This window comes from Acanthaster planci, linkage group LG18 (genome assembly GCF_054643075.1).
Source record: "Acanthaster planci isolate LZ-2023a linkage group LG18, COTS_SCS, whole genome shotgun sequence".
NCBI classification, from domain to species: domain Eukaryota; kingdom Metazoa; phylum Echinodermata; class Asteroidea; order Valvatida; family Acanthasteridae; genus Acanthaster; species Acanthaster planci.
Window position 1 is genome coordinate 12,761,881 of NC_141794.1, and position 12,729 is coordinate 12,774,609.

The 12,729-nt window shown below is 41.7% G+C and overlaps 1 protein-coding gene across 2 annotated transcripts; it reads right to left on the bottom strand.

Annotated features, from left to right (window-relative positions):
- Positions 1 to 1,842: 1,842 nt before the first annotated feature.
- Positions 1,843 to 12,602, bottom strand: thoc1 (THO complex 1). Of its 2 annotated transcripts, XM_022246927.2 has the most exons (18): positions 12,494 to 12,602; positions 10,870 to 10,943; positions 9,973 to 10,033; positions 9,509 to 9,694; positions 9,202 to 9,250; positions 8,952 to 9,047; positions 8,596 to 8,672; positions 7,823 to 7,984; positions 7,036 to 7,161; positions 6,761 to 6,861; positions 6,404 to 6,521; positions 5,889 to 5,959; positions 5,694 to 5,726; positions 5,030 to 5,164; positions 4,445 to 4,528; positions 3,468 to 3,624; positions 2,879 to 2,954; positions 1,843 to 2,439 (listed from the first exon to the last, which is right to left on the bottom strand). In XM_022246927.2, the coding sequence occupies exons 1-18, from the start codon at positions 12,560 to 12,562 to the stop codon at positions 2,147 to 2,149; spliced, it is 1,968 nt and encodes a 655-aa protein (XP_022102619.2). In that variant the 5' UTR covers positions 12,563 to 12,602; the 3' UTR covers positions 1,843 to 2,146. The 2 variants fall into 2 exon arrangements, with proteins under 2 accessions (XP_022102619.2, XP_022102620.2); XM_022246928.2 differs by lacking the exons at positions 10,870 to 10,943; positions 12,494 to 12,602 and adding an exon at positions 10,759 to 10,835.
- Between the last annotated feature and the right edge of the window lie 127 nt (positions 12,603 to 12,729).

A 12,729-nucleotide genomic window follows, 5' to 3' on the forward strand; every position in this document is an offset into this window, starting at 1 on the left:
AATTTACAGTTTTCTACTAAATATTTTTTAAGCACATCAACTCAGAGATTCATGTGTATTATCATATTATACAAGAAACATTTTCGAAGAAGTTTTCAAATGTTTGTAAAAAGAAAAATTAACCTTTAATTGTCTTTTCTTTTAAGGGCACCAGTCACCCTACAGGCTTAAAATGAACGTACATTGTACATGTTGTAACTGGTTATTCAGGATGAATGAGCTACGTGTACAAGTTTCGATTTTGAGTGGACGATACTAGAGCATTAATATTCACAATCTTAGTCAAAGCATGGTCAAACCATGGATGGGCTGAATTCTTTTCTATATAAACAGGAACATTCATTTCTGTGTTTTGGAAAATAAATAATGTTAATTTTGCAAAACTTCCCATTGTCTACATGGTCTATCATCTATGGAAGCCCTCTCTATCTCTCTGCTTTTTGCAGCTGTTCAAAAATCAAAATCTCACGAGTTTTTCCGTCTGTTCCTGTAAAACCCTGACGAAGAGGTGGTGTGTGATCCTGTTCCGAGAACGGTGTTCTTGAGTCGTGTTCCCGCCGTCCGAGCGCGAGAACAAGAAACCCCGTGTCAAGAACAGGCCGCCCGAACTCGACCTTAATAATGGGCTGTTCAATTTTAGTTCGACTCCAGGTGAAAAATACCGAAAAGAAGTAGTAAATATGTCTTAATTTAATGCTAAAACTAGCCACAGTAGTCTATCGTGCATTGAACAAACACTAGGCACAAATTCTGAATGACATGTCTCCTTATTTAACACAAAAAATGAAATTACCGTTTGTTTGCTTGCTACGTACGGTACATGTATAAACTCTACGCACGTGGGCATAACCAAACAAATGTTCAGCAATGTCAGTTACAGCGCCCCCTATACGATAGCACTGCACTAAACGCGCTTGCGCCGAATTAAGTGGGACGTAAAATCTCTGGAATTCTCGCCCAATACACCTGGCCCCTCGAGCCCGTTATTTTGTGGACCCTGGGATTATTTACAACACGATCGAGGTGCCGTAATCGGGAGCGTCCAGATCAGACAAATAATTATATAAATCACGAATTTGGGACTTTTATCTTCCAATTTACCATAATTTGCCCACAAAAACCTCAAACTCATGGTCCTATTTTGCACAGAGGTGGGCGGCTAATTTGAAGGAGCCAATAGTTTGACAAAAAGTGCGGCGTATTTTCGGGGAAGGCGAAGAACAAAAAAATGTGGCTAACCCTCGACTTGAACTTCAGGTAGTCATAAAGTACAAAGTTTGAGTTCTACACTGCAAAAGCTGTGGTGTTAAAATCAACACTGTTTGGTGTCATCAGATGACCACACCACAGGGTGGTACTCTAACACCACTGGTGTAACTTTGTACACCTATAAATGTGACAGTGCACCGGAGGGTGTTAAAAGTAACATCAAATTTTTAATACCAATGAAAAGTGTTGGTGTAGAGTTCTCATAACACCAGGAGCGTTAATTTTTAACACCCCATGCAGTTTTTGCAATGTATTTGACTAATTAATCCTATTCTTTAGGAGAATTTTAGTCAAAACCAACTACAAAACAACTTACTTTTAGAATTTCTTGTATAGAAAAAAAATAGTGTACATGTAACTGCAGTATAACTGCTGAAGTTTAATTAATACCGCCTGCCTTTGAAGAGATAAAAACAGTAGGAGATGGGTTCAATGCACAGTAAAACGAGTGTAGGATCGGAGTTCAATACATGTAAATAAAGTTGGGGGCTGGGATGTAGGGTTTTTTTTCAGCCAAAAAAGGTTTGATACTGTTTAGAAACACTTGACCACTCAAGCAATATCGTAAGGATCTAAGTTTTTCATTTACATTTATTTGAAAAGATACCATTTGCCATTTCTGAAGAAGAAACCTAGAAGTGATGCCTGACAGTACGGTAAAAGCAGGAATTCAGAATTTCACTTTGAACTATTCGTTACATATGACAAAACTTATTCAGCGAGCTAACAAACAGATGAGGAAGATTTGCCGTTAGAAACAAGTGACAAGACACACAAGAAATATGGAAAGAGACATTATACAATAAGTGCCAGGTAAACATTAAAAAAATGTCACTGTCACTGTCTCTGACTTCTCGGATGAGGAAACTAAACAGTCTTAATCATCCTTTTTTCCGTTGTCTGTCAGCACTGACTCTACGATGTCATTGAGTCCACTTTCCAGTAATGCTCCTATGAGCTCGTCACGTGTGGCCTGTTCCCCTTCCCTGCCGAGCCATGCTCCCATCATGGCATTGGCCTGCTCACGGATCTCAAGGTTTTCTGTCTGTATGCTACCGATCTCCTCATCCGTGAAGTTAAGCTCGGAGGCCAGCGTCTTCCAGTTTTCGCCAAGGCGGGCAGACACTGCCTCCACCTCTTCCACCAAGAGGATGTTGGATTTTTCAAGACCTGGACAGGAATTCGCCAAAATCGGGGGAATATTCATTAACAAAACCCAGCCACATATTCTCTTACTCTCTGAGTCACATTTCCCATTATCCTGGAATCAACCATTCTTCAGGTCATACTGTGTCAGACAGGACCCTAAAAGTTAGATCTACTCTTCTTCAGCCACTCATATCAATCTGGCAATGTCATCACATTTGGGCAAGGCAGCCATTTTTTTGAGATGCTGGTGGAATAGCTCAATCTCTTTACTTCCCTTGAAGTAACAAAAACAGGTTGGTGGGGACACAGACACCTGCAAGCATCAAACCCATGTGTAGGTCAATCTTCAGGGACTTCCCCATTTCAACGAGGGTACGCCCTCAGTTTTAAGTGGCGTAACTATGGTGTTTAACCCTAACAGTCCTCAATCTCAAGGAGTGAGGACTGTTAGGGTTCATACCTTCTTCTCCTCCTTTCAGCAAGTCGTCATTTTCCTCCACTACAGCTTCCGTCTTCAACTCTTCCACTGTAGGTTGCTGCAACACAAAAGGAATAAAATACCAGCCTCAAAAGTAGAGCTGTGTCACAATGCACTGAACATTGCTGACATCAGACAAGACCAAAGATCGTATGGCACCGCATAGCGGCGCAAGATGGAGAACTTCACCGTAAATACACGTAAAATGTTGTAATTGCATAGGCGCCATTTGAGCAAACGATACGCCTGCACAATGCACATTACTGCGTAGATGCAGGCGCCACGGCAGGCACATGCACCTGGTGTGCCTGCGCTAAGCATCACCGTAAATTGTGCAGGGGTATCACTTGCTCAAATGGCACCCATGGTAATTACACCTTTTGGGCAGAGTTATCTATCTTGAGCCTTCGGTGCTATACGATCTATGGACAAGACAGCTTGAAGATTCCACAATTATGTGGAATGACGCTGAGCTAATGTATCTTATTTTAGGGAAGCCAAATGGCATCTTAATTTCTAGTCAAAGACAGGGCCAAAGATAGGAAAACTGCAGAGCTAGGGGCAGACTTACAGGCATATCCTTGGCCAGTTTGGTGACCATCAGCTCCAGGTATGCCGGCACAGACTTGACAGGTGGCTGGGAGCTGGTGATAGTCTGGAAGAAGTAGGGGCTACGCCTGGCCAAGAGCCGCAGAGCACACCAGGCAAAGTTGCTGTTATTCACAACTCTTGACGGGAAAAGAATAAGAAAGTGTAGACATCAATTACAAGGGAAAAACTGACTAGGATTCTCTTCAAGCATGAGCAAGGTTCAAGGATTCTTAAAACAAAAGCTGTGGGGTTTGCACGGTTTTTGGAACATTCTCTTTCAAAGGGGCGAGAAGCATATTACTAGAGGTAAGACTAAACTTTGTGATCTGTGTGCCGTGTTGTATGCGAGTCCATCACAAGTCCCTGCTAGTCCCTGTATTATTAAAGTCCATCACAAGTCATTCAGTCTTAAGCCAATTCACAAGCTATTGGAATGAGCTGAGACAAAAGCATTCTGTTGTTATTGTTTACCGTTAGTATGACTGCACTTGTGAAGGGACTTGTGACTGGACTTGTGAAGGGACTTGTGACTGGACTTGTGAAGGGACTTGTGACTGGCCCTGTGAAGGTACATGTGACTGGCCTTGTGAAGGGACTTGTGATAACTTGTGACTGAACTTGTGAAAGGACTTGTGATGGACTCAAACACAACACTGTCTGTGTATTGTAGTCATGTATTTGCACTAAAAGCGGCTAAACAAAGACACTGGTCAATGGTTGTTTCTCTGACGTTTGAAAAAGCAGGTGTTGTGTGTACTGTACAGAGCTTGATGGACCGCAAGCATATATGCTACAGTGACCCAACAACAGAATTGAAATCATCTCTTTTTAACCCAGATCAACACTTCGCACAATTTAATCCTGCAAGAATAAAAAAAAAATCACTCAGATGATAATGAAGTTTTACATTTGATTGAGTTTCCTCTTCATGCCTGAAGGTTCTCCTGTCTGACTTACTTGTACTCTGGTTCTATCATGGCGCCAGGGTCAGCTTGCTCAATTGCTTCCTCAAAATACTCCTCCAGGGATGGTATGAAGATCCTAGATAATTCAACCCAAAATTCCACTTCACCAACATAAAGCAACCATGATGTGAGAGAAAGAACAATGCACAACACAATTTGCAATTACAGAAATCTGAGAGGTCCTCCATCTCAATCTGTGAGGTCCTCCATCTAAATCCGTGAGGTCTTCCTTCTCCATCTTAAAGGACTTGCATCTCAACCGGTGGGGAACTGAATTTTGATTATATGGGTCCAGCGTGTGAATCTGTAAAATCCTACATCTGAATCTGTGAGGAAACCCATCTAACTCTGTGATAATCTTTGCCTTACTTTGTGAGGACCTACTGCTCCATCTGTGAGGACATGCACCTAAACCCGTGGTGTACTAAACTTCACTATGTGGGGCCCTACAAGTGAATAAGCAGTAAGTGCATCTCAGACTATGAGGACCTGCACTTCACTCTGTGAGGACCTCTATGTCAATCTGTGAGGACCTAGTATCTCATCCTCTGAAATTCTGCACCACTAGACTGCTCACCTGTTCTCAGCCCGGCATGCCTCTAGGTTGTCAGGGCAGATGTTCCATAGCCTAGTCAGCTCAGGGCTTCCCATGTCAATCTTCTTATTGGGGGCGTTGATTCTCAGCTCCTCCCCCAGACTGCGCTTCCTTGCCCTGAGGAGCAATGGAACACAGACAGTGAGGTGACTAGGGGTAACTGTCTGTTAAGTAGAAACCAACTACATGTATGGGATGTCACTGTGAGTGACAGAGGGCGCTTTCATCCATTCAGGCAGACAGACTGGAAAAGCATACTTCTACATGTGTAGGTTTTGGTTTAGCACAGAGGACAGACACACAGCAAAAAATGATTTGCCCTGTACTCGACAGTAAATCTTTTGTTTAAAACTGGTCCTCAGATGTCTCTGGGAGTGTTAAAATAATAGGAACAAGGGGAAACAAAACTGTTTTGCACTCTTTGGGAATTGACTTTCTTTAGGATAGCAAAACATGACTTGATCTGCCAAAAATTGAGATGTGGAATGTACAGAAGTAATCTAAATGCTCTTGTCAAAGATTGAAAACTCACATTCAAGTGCTGGTTGGGCTCGGGCTGATGTCCAAACTTGTGCATGAGGGCCTGATTTTACACAACCTTCATTTGCAACATCACAAAACTCCACTTCCATGACATGGATCTTACCTTGGTTTGGGCTGTGCTTGAGCAGAATCAGGCCTGTTCAAAATAAAAAGGTTGCATTATTTTAAATGATGTATTTCAATATCTTCAGACAATTCAGAAATCCGAGTTTACGTCAGAATATGTTAAAATTTCTTCAACATAAATAATTTCCTTGTTTTATGGTGTCAAGTCCAAAATTGCAAGAGGTCTGCTTACTTCTCTCGGATGTAACTCGGACAGCCTTCATTCTTCCATGTGTTCCAGTGCTCCTCTCTACTCAAGATGTGCTGGAAAACAAAAGCAATAAATAAAAGGTCTGATAAACCGCAGTATGAAAAACAGCCTGAAACAAATTCAATGACCATGATCATTAGCACATGGTAAGGCATTACAGAAGTAAGCCTAGTCTTAATGACTTGGCTATGGTTGACAATATTACATAATCCAATGGAAGCTGCTAGCTTGTGGCTTAGCCCATTCTGCAGAGACATGTGTACTCTTACGAGCCATAGCCGAATGATTTGGGCAAACCTAAGGGGAATATGGGCTAGGATGAGGGCAACATTCTTCACACAGAACGTTCCATTTGGGAGGCCTTGTTCTCACTGCAGGGCAGGGCAAAATAGAACACTGTAACAGAACTGTCTGTGCAGGTTGGAGGGGTGAAATTCTTGCTGATCTGTGAAAATGTTTCAGTGGGAACGATCCGAAGGTTCTCGACTATCATGTACCTGGATGGTCTTGGCAAATTCCTCTCCTCCTGGAGATGTCTCCTTCAGGAGGTCATAGACAGTCTCAGTGGTGGTCTTAATGAATTGGGACATGTCATCAGTGAGCACCTGCTGAGCCCTAAGAGACAAGAGAAAAAAACAAGCAAAATATAAACAAGACATTGATAAGTCAGTGCTAAGCAGCTGCAACCGCTTAGCAAAAATTAGATAAGACCAGTCAAGAGCAGTATAGACAGTATGACTCTCCTGAAGGTAACTGGTTTTTAGCTAAGCAATGTTTCCTGTGCTAAGTCAAATTTTGTACTTAGTATTTCCCAGGTCTTGATGGTGAAATCAGAAATAATGCCATCTGCTTACCCTTTGAATTTGACATGCTGGTTGAGATACTGAAACAAGATGAGAAACTGCAGAAGAACGTAGCGTCTGAATGAGACATCGTTCAGTTGAAGGTCATAGAGCTAGTGGATTAACAAGAGACAATTGACAGAGACATGTGGAACCGAGTTTCAGAGGAGCTGATGGTTAAAAACTGGATGAGAAATTTTTATGAAAATCATTGCTTGGTAAACAGAGACTTGTCTTGCCCATAGGAGTCTGAAACGCAGCCATGGTGATTCTAGTCAAACTCTTACTTTCTCACTGGTGAGATATTTGGCAAAGAAGACTTGTTTCCCAGTGGGTGTCTCATCTTGTGTCTTGGATGCAGTGATGTCGTCGAGCTTCAAGCTGCTGAATGCTCCCAAGACAGCTCTGGCATTCTGGGTCAGATGATGAGAATTATGGTTTATGGTTGAGAAGGGGAATTTCAAAGAAGTACTTGGAATAAAAGGAAGAGGTTAAGACAAAATTCTGGGACCAGTAGGGCAAAAAAAATCAGCTTTCTTTAATTTTCTTTCATTTCCCCAACAAACTGCATTGCACAGCTGTTGAAGGTGAACAAATTGTGCCGTGAATGTCACCTTTGACCTCTGGTTTGTAACACAAATTAAGAGTTTTGATCTCAAGATTAAAGGCAGGGTAGTCAACTATAAAACCAGCTTTGAGTTAGCTGTTTCTTAATCTGTAATCATCCTTGTTCTTGTAGGGCTTCATGGGGGTTCACATAATCTGAAAGCTATGATGCTCCGTTGACTTTAACCCCTTAACGCCGGGATTCTTTTGACCGCCACTGCTGGGCTGCGGTATGCCCTGAATGCAAGGCCTTGTCCAGCAGCAGGCCCACATTGAAACCGCAGCTGCATGGTGAATAGAATGTATGTGTGGTATGCACTAATCCTCACACAAAGCCGCGGGTGCTAAGGAGTTCAGGAGATTTGAACCTGAGGAAGGCAAACAATGGTAACTTGTGCAGTTCATTTGATCAAATTACACTGAAACAAACAGCATGAGGGAAGAATATGCAGAAAGACCAGTTCTGACCCTTTGGAATAAGCGCCACTTGTCCTTGATGTAGCACTGGGTGGGGTTGCGAAAGTAATCTTGTAAGGCCCAGAATTTGCGATAGAGGAGGTAATCGATGGGTGAAGAACTAGATGCCATCTCTCCTTCCTCAACCTCCATTGTGTCATCTCTGTCCTCCGACTATGAAGAAATGCATTTTACAAATGTTAATAGAATTTGGAGGCAAATTTCTACTAATAGGATTTTTATAACCAGTGATGTCGGACGGGGAAAGTTGAACATGAGGATCCGACCAAGTGTTCTGGCTGTTTTATGTTGGGTTTTGGCAGGCTTTTCACACTACAGCTGATGGATGTCATTATATTAGGTTAAGCAGGGTGTCGGGATTATTAGGGTTGGGGGAAGGGTTAACGACCACATTTTTCTCCCAATACAAAATAGTTTACCCAACAGCTTTTCCTTAAATAAGGTACATTCTGTGAGCTTTTTTAAGTGAGAAATGTTTCGCAAACCTACAGTCATTTTTTCATGTGTTGTTACAAAAATGAAATACTGGTCTTCTCTGGCTGAAGCCAGCATTTCCTTGTTGTTCGATTCTCGTCACTTCTGGATTCTATGATAATTATTAGAAAATGAATAAATTCCAAGTGTTTGGAACTAGTCTGCACATAGGCAAGAGGTTGTCACCAAGGGTGAATTTTTTTCAGAATTGAGGAAGGCAGAGTATTACTTAAATCAGAGAGGATTTTTGTGGGTGGACGTGAGTGACCAAGTGAATTACAGTGACTTACTCTCAGAGGTCCGTCGAGAGGTTCCGTGTTGAAGGATGTGATGTTTTCTAAGTGGAACTGACTCATGAGGTTCAACCCTGCATGTAAGCAAGACGGCCGAAGGAAGTACTCATAAACGTGATAGCATAACTCTGAAGGGCTGGAATCCAAACTCCCATTTTCTTAGGAATTTTTTCATTTCCAAATCAAAAAACCTCACTGAATGAGCATCACTGGTGCTGCAGTCCACAGGTTACAAGTTTGAAACCTGTTTTAGTCAACTTTTTCAAACCAAAAACGAGCGAAAGCAACATAACAATGCAGCACATAGAGAACAATTCAGATTCATTGGAAAAATAAGTAATTCTTATTCATACCTGATTTTTCATCGAGTGGAAAAAACCTTGCCAGAAACAACTGGATGCGGCCACAGAACACTGTGTTTTGGGACTTGGAAAGTCTGCGCAGCAAATCTGAAAACCAAAAATTACAAGTTGGACGAAATCTGGCAATGCTGGGTACTTAAGAAGCAGATTTGATATGAACCAAGGACGGCTGAAATCTAGTATCCAGTGATGCCAAAATTACAACTGAACACGAACATTTCAAAGAAATTGAGTAACTTACCATTGCACATTCGAAGGAGGAAATTCTTGCCAGACGTATAAAGCACATTCTGTTTCAGATAAAAGGAAATCAGCCTTATAATTTTGAAGATGATATTTCTAGGATTCTGTTTTCAAGATGTATTTTTGCGCTGGGGAGATGTTAATTTAAGGGCAAAACCCGTCATATAAATCTGTCATTATATATGCAGATTTTTTTCAACAAACATGCAATTGTAATATCTGTGAACGTGCGCTTATATTCAGGTTTTTGGGCACAAGTGAGTTCATACTCGGAGATTCACTTAACATCGGGAATGAGAACTCACTGATTTCCAGGTGTCGACTCGCTCCTCAACAAATCTGAAGACTGTGTCGCAAACGCTGATGGGAACTGACTCAAATACATCTGTCAACAGGAGGAATGGAGTGGCTGGGGAACATATCCCAAGATGCACTGCTTCAATGGAGAGGTTGATGAGGGAAGTGAAATGTTGACAGTCGCTGTCTTTGACCTGGGGGAAGGTCAGAGGTCACAGACCGGTATCAAGGCAAGCGTGTGGAAATGGTTGTCTGAATCAAATGATTGTCTTTTCCTGTTTAGCCAGTCGCATTTTAAACACTAAAAACAGAAGGTTTTTCAAAATTTTACACAGATTACTTTTAAATGCATGAATCTCATGAATTAAAGCGTGACTTTTTGGGAAACTTTAATAACAAACAGATCAGGAAAGAAAACGACACATATTACACCTAATGTGCACACACATGGATGGCAATTCTGTGAACTCACCACTAAATTCACCATGACATCACGAAAAGCTTGATCCAAGGCAACCTTCTTTTCAGCCTCACTGAAAACAAAACCCAAAACGTGGCTCTAAACTTACTGTATACACATATAAACTGTGGAGAAATCCAAGTCAGGAAATTTGTTGTTTTTGAAACATGGCCGCAATATAATTGTGGTTTCATTGCATGAATACTAACAAAACCTTGAATGTTGTTGTGACATACAAAACTACTGCATCACGGAATTGAACTGTTTACAGAAAAGCCCAAAAATGTATACTTCGTATATGCATTTTTCAACCAGGTTCTTTCTAGAACCCAGTTCTAGAAAGAATGTTTTTTCATTATGAAAATGGCAGTACCAGATTTTCGTTGCAACAAAGATGCAGTAAAATGCAAACCAATGTGACACTCTATACCACTGAGTGCAAACACCTGACCTAGTCGGTTACTGATGCTTTTGGAGGAAAGAAAAACAGGAAACTAGGATGGTGTAAAATGGAAAGTACATCAGATAACAGAGCCTTGCTCTTTCTTACGAGTGTATAGAGATTAACACACAGCATGTATGTACATGTAATGTACACATTTTTGGATTTTCTATCAAAAAATGCAATACCTTGATTGCTAATTACTGATGAATGGAAGTTATGAGTGAAAAGCCATCAGGATGACTTTCATCTAAACAATAAAGCAGAAGTCTTTGAGATGGATGCACCATTTGTATTCTTTATGTGGACAGATGAAGACATAAATTAACGGGATGTGAACATGGAAAGGACTCAACCTTCTAAAGTTGAAGTCATCAGACGTCAGACGGTTTCACACAACTCACACAATGTGTGTGCACACCTTCATGATGCTAATACAGTAAATAAGTTGGCCACCAGCACCATACCTTCCATCCACAGTGCTGGATTGTTGTTTCAGCTTTTCTGTCCCAGGACTTAAAAAAGCTTGCTCTATGCCTTCCTGCAATCCAAAGAGAGTGTACATGTACAGGCACAAAACAATCACGTGTTCAAGGTTTGGAAAAATTAGGGTGTACTACGATTTGGGAAGAGTTCCATTCCATACACGGATACCAGTAATTATTCCCTATGGTGACCTACCAGCCATTAGAAAGTAAAAACATGTCCAGAGAAGTTCAATTTAGGAGGGAAAAAACCAAGTTGTTTTCTTAGAAAACACTTCCGACCACTATCACAGGGTTTGGGCACACGGTGCCAAGTGGCATCCGCATGTGGAACTCTTTCCTGCTAGTTTTCATCTCACCACGTATCCCTGTATATCCCATTCCCAGGATCTACATGTATCCTACTTGGGACTTGGATAAATTTGCTTTCGATCTTCTCCATTCAATTCATTTCCACTTCAGAGCCACATCATTGCCACCAACAGGGAAGTTGGGTTGGACTTGTTACGCCCCAACTATAGCATGAGTCCCAACTATAGTTGGGACAGTCCCAACTGTAGGGCTGCAGTTGGGCTGGCCCAACTATTGTTGACCAATGTATGTGGGAAATGTCTCAACATTGTCCAAGTCAATGTGTCTCACACTTGACACAGTTCATCTAAAATGTGGCATTTCATCTGTTCATCTAGCCCTATGACCAATGACATGACATTTGTAAACAATATGACTTTGGCACATGCTGGGCACATCATGCACACAGGACCTCTCTGCTGTAGTTGGGCCGGCCCAACTGTGGCACTATAGTTGGGACGGCCCAGCTATAGTTGAGACGGGCCCAACTATAGATCATTAGATGGGACTGATGCTATAGTGTGGGCGTAACAGCCTTACAATTTTTCAACAATCCCCATTCATTTGTGTTGCTGCATTCACAAAAAGATTCCCATTTGGGCATCTCAATTCTCATACATGTTTTTGATTTGATGTTCCAGTGATTTCTACCAACATGGCCAATGCAACATGGCATAGGCCTACGTCTTAGCCTGTGTTCAGGTGTTTTGCTGTGGGGTAACTACAGGGGGCAGGTCCCCCTCCCCCGTCATGCCTGTGGATACCATCCCTCCCGCGGATGCCCCCATTTGAAATCTGTGAGTAGGCATAGGCCTACATGTAATTTCCTTTGACGAAACACATGTACAGGTAAGCCCTATAGCTGCCGATTATTCATGTTCTGCTGCCCCTTGAGCTTGTTGAGAAAATGTCTTCATCCTTAACGTTAGCCCTGGTTACACCACTGGTATTATGGTAATATGGAGGAGTATTTTCGAGGGACAGGGTAATAACTCTGAAATGTAGATGTATGGAAACCTTCTCATTTTTTTCGTGGCCAAAAAGGAAGTGTGAAGATCACAAAAATTACTTTTGTCCGGGAAATGGGCACCACTCCCAACCACCGAACTTCGAACTTCCCACGCCATACTCATTCACAACTCGACAAAAACTCAGAACGTGTTTAACGGCAAAATATGATGCACAAAATAATCCTGAAACTGCTAGTTGTGATCCATAGGTAAAGTAATGTTTGCTGGTAAGTGAAAATACTCACACAAAACGTCTGCCGAGCGCTCACGAAATCAAACGAGGGAGCCGCCATTTTAGAACATGTTAATAGCATGGTTGGTACCTAGCACTGGACATGTACAACCCTTGATGTAGTAGAGGCAGTGCTCAGACTATTTGTTCTTCAACGACGCTTGTCGTCTGCTCTTTCACTGCTATTATTTTCGACAGATAAATATTCTTCTCAAAATTACTTTTATCTTTAGACAATGATTTCATGTT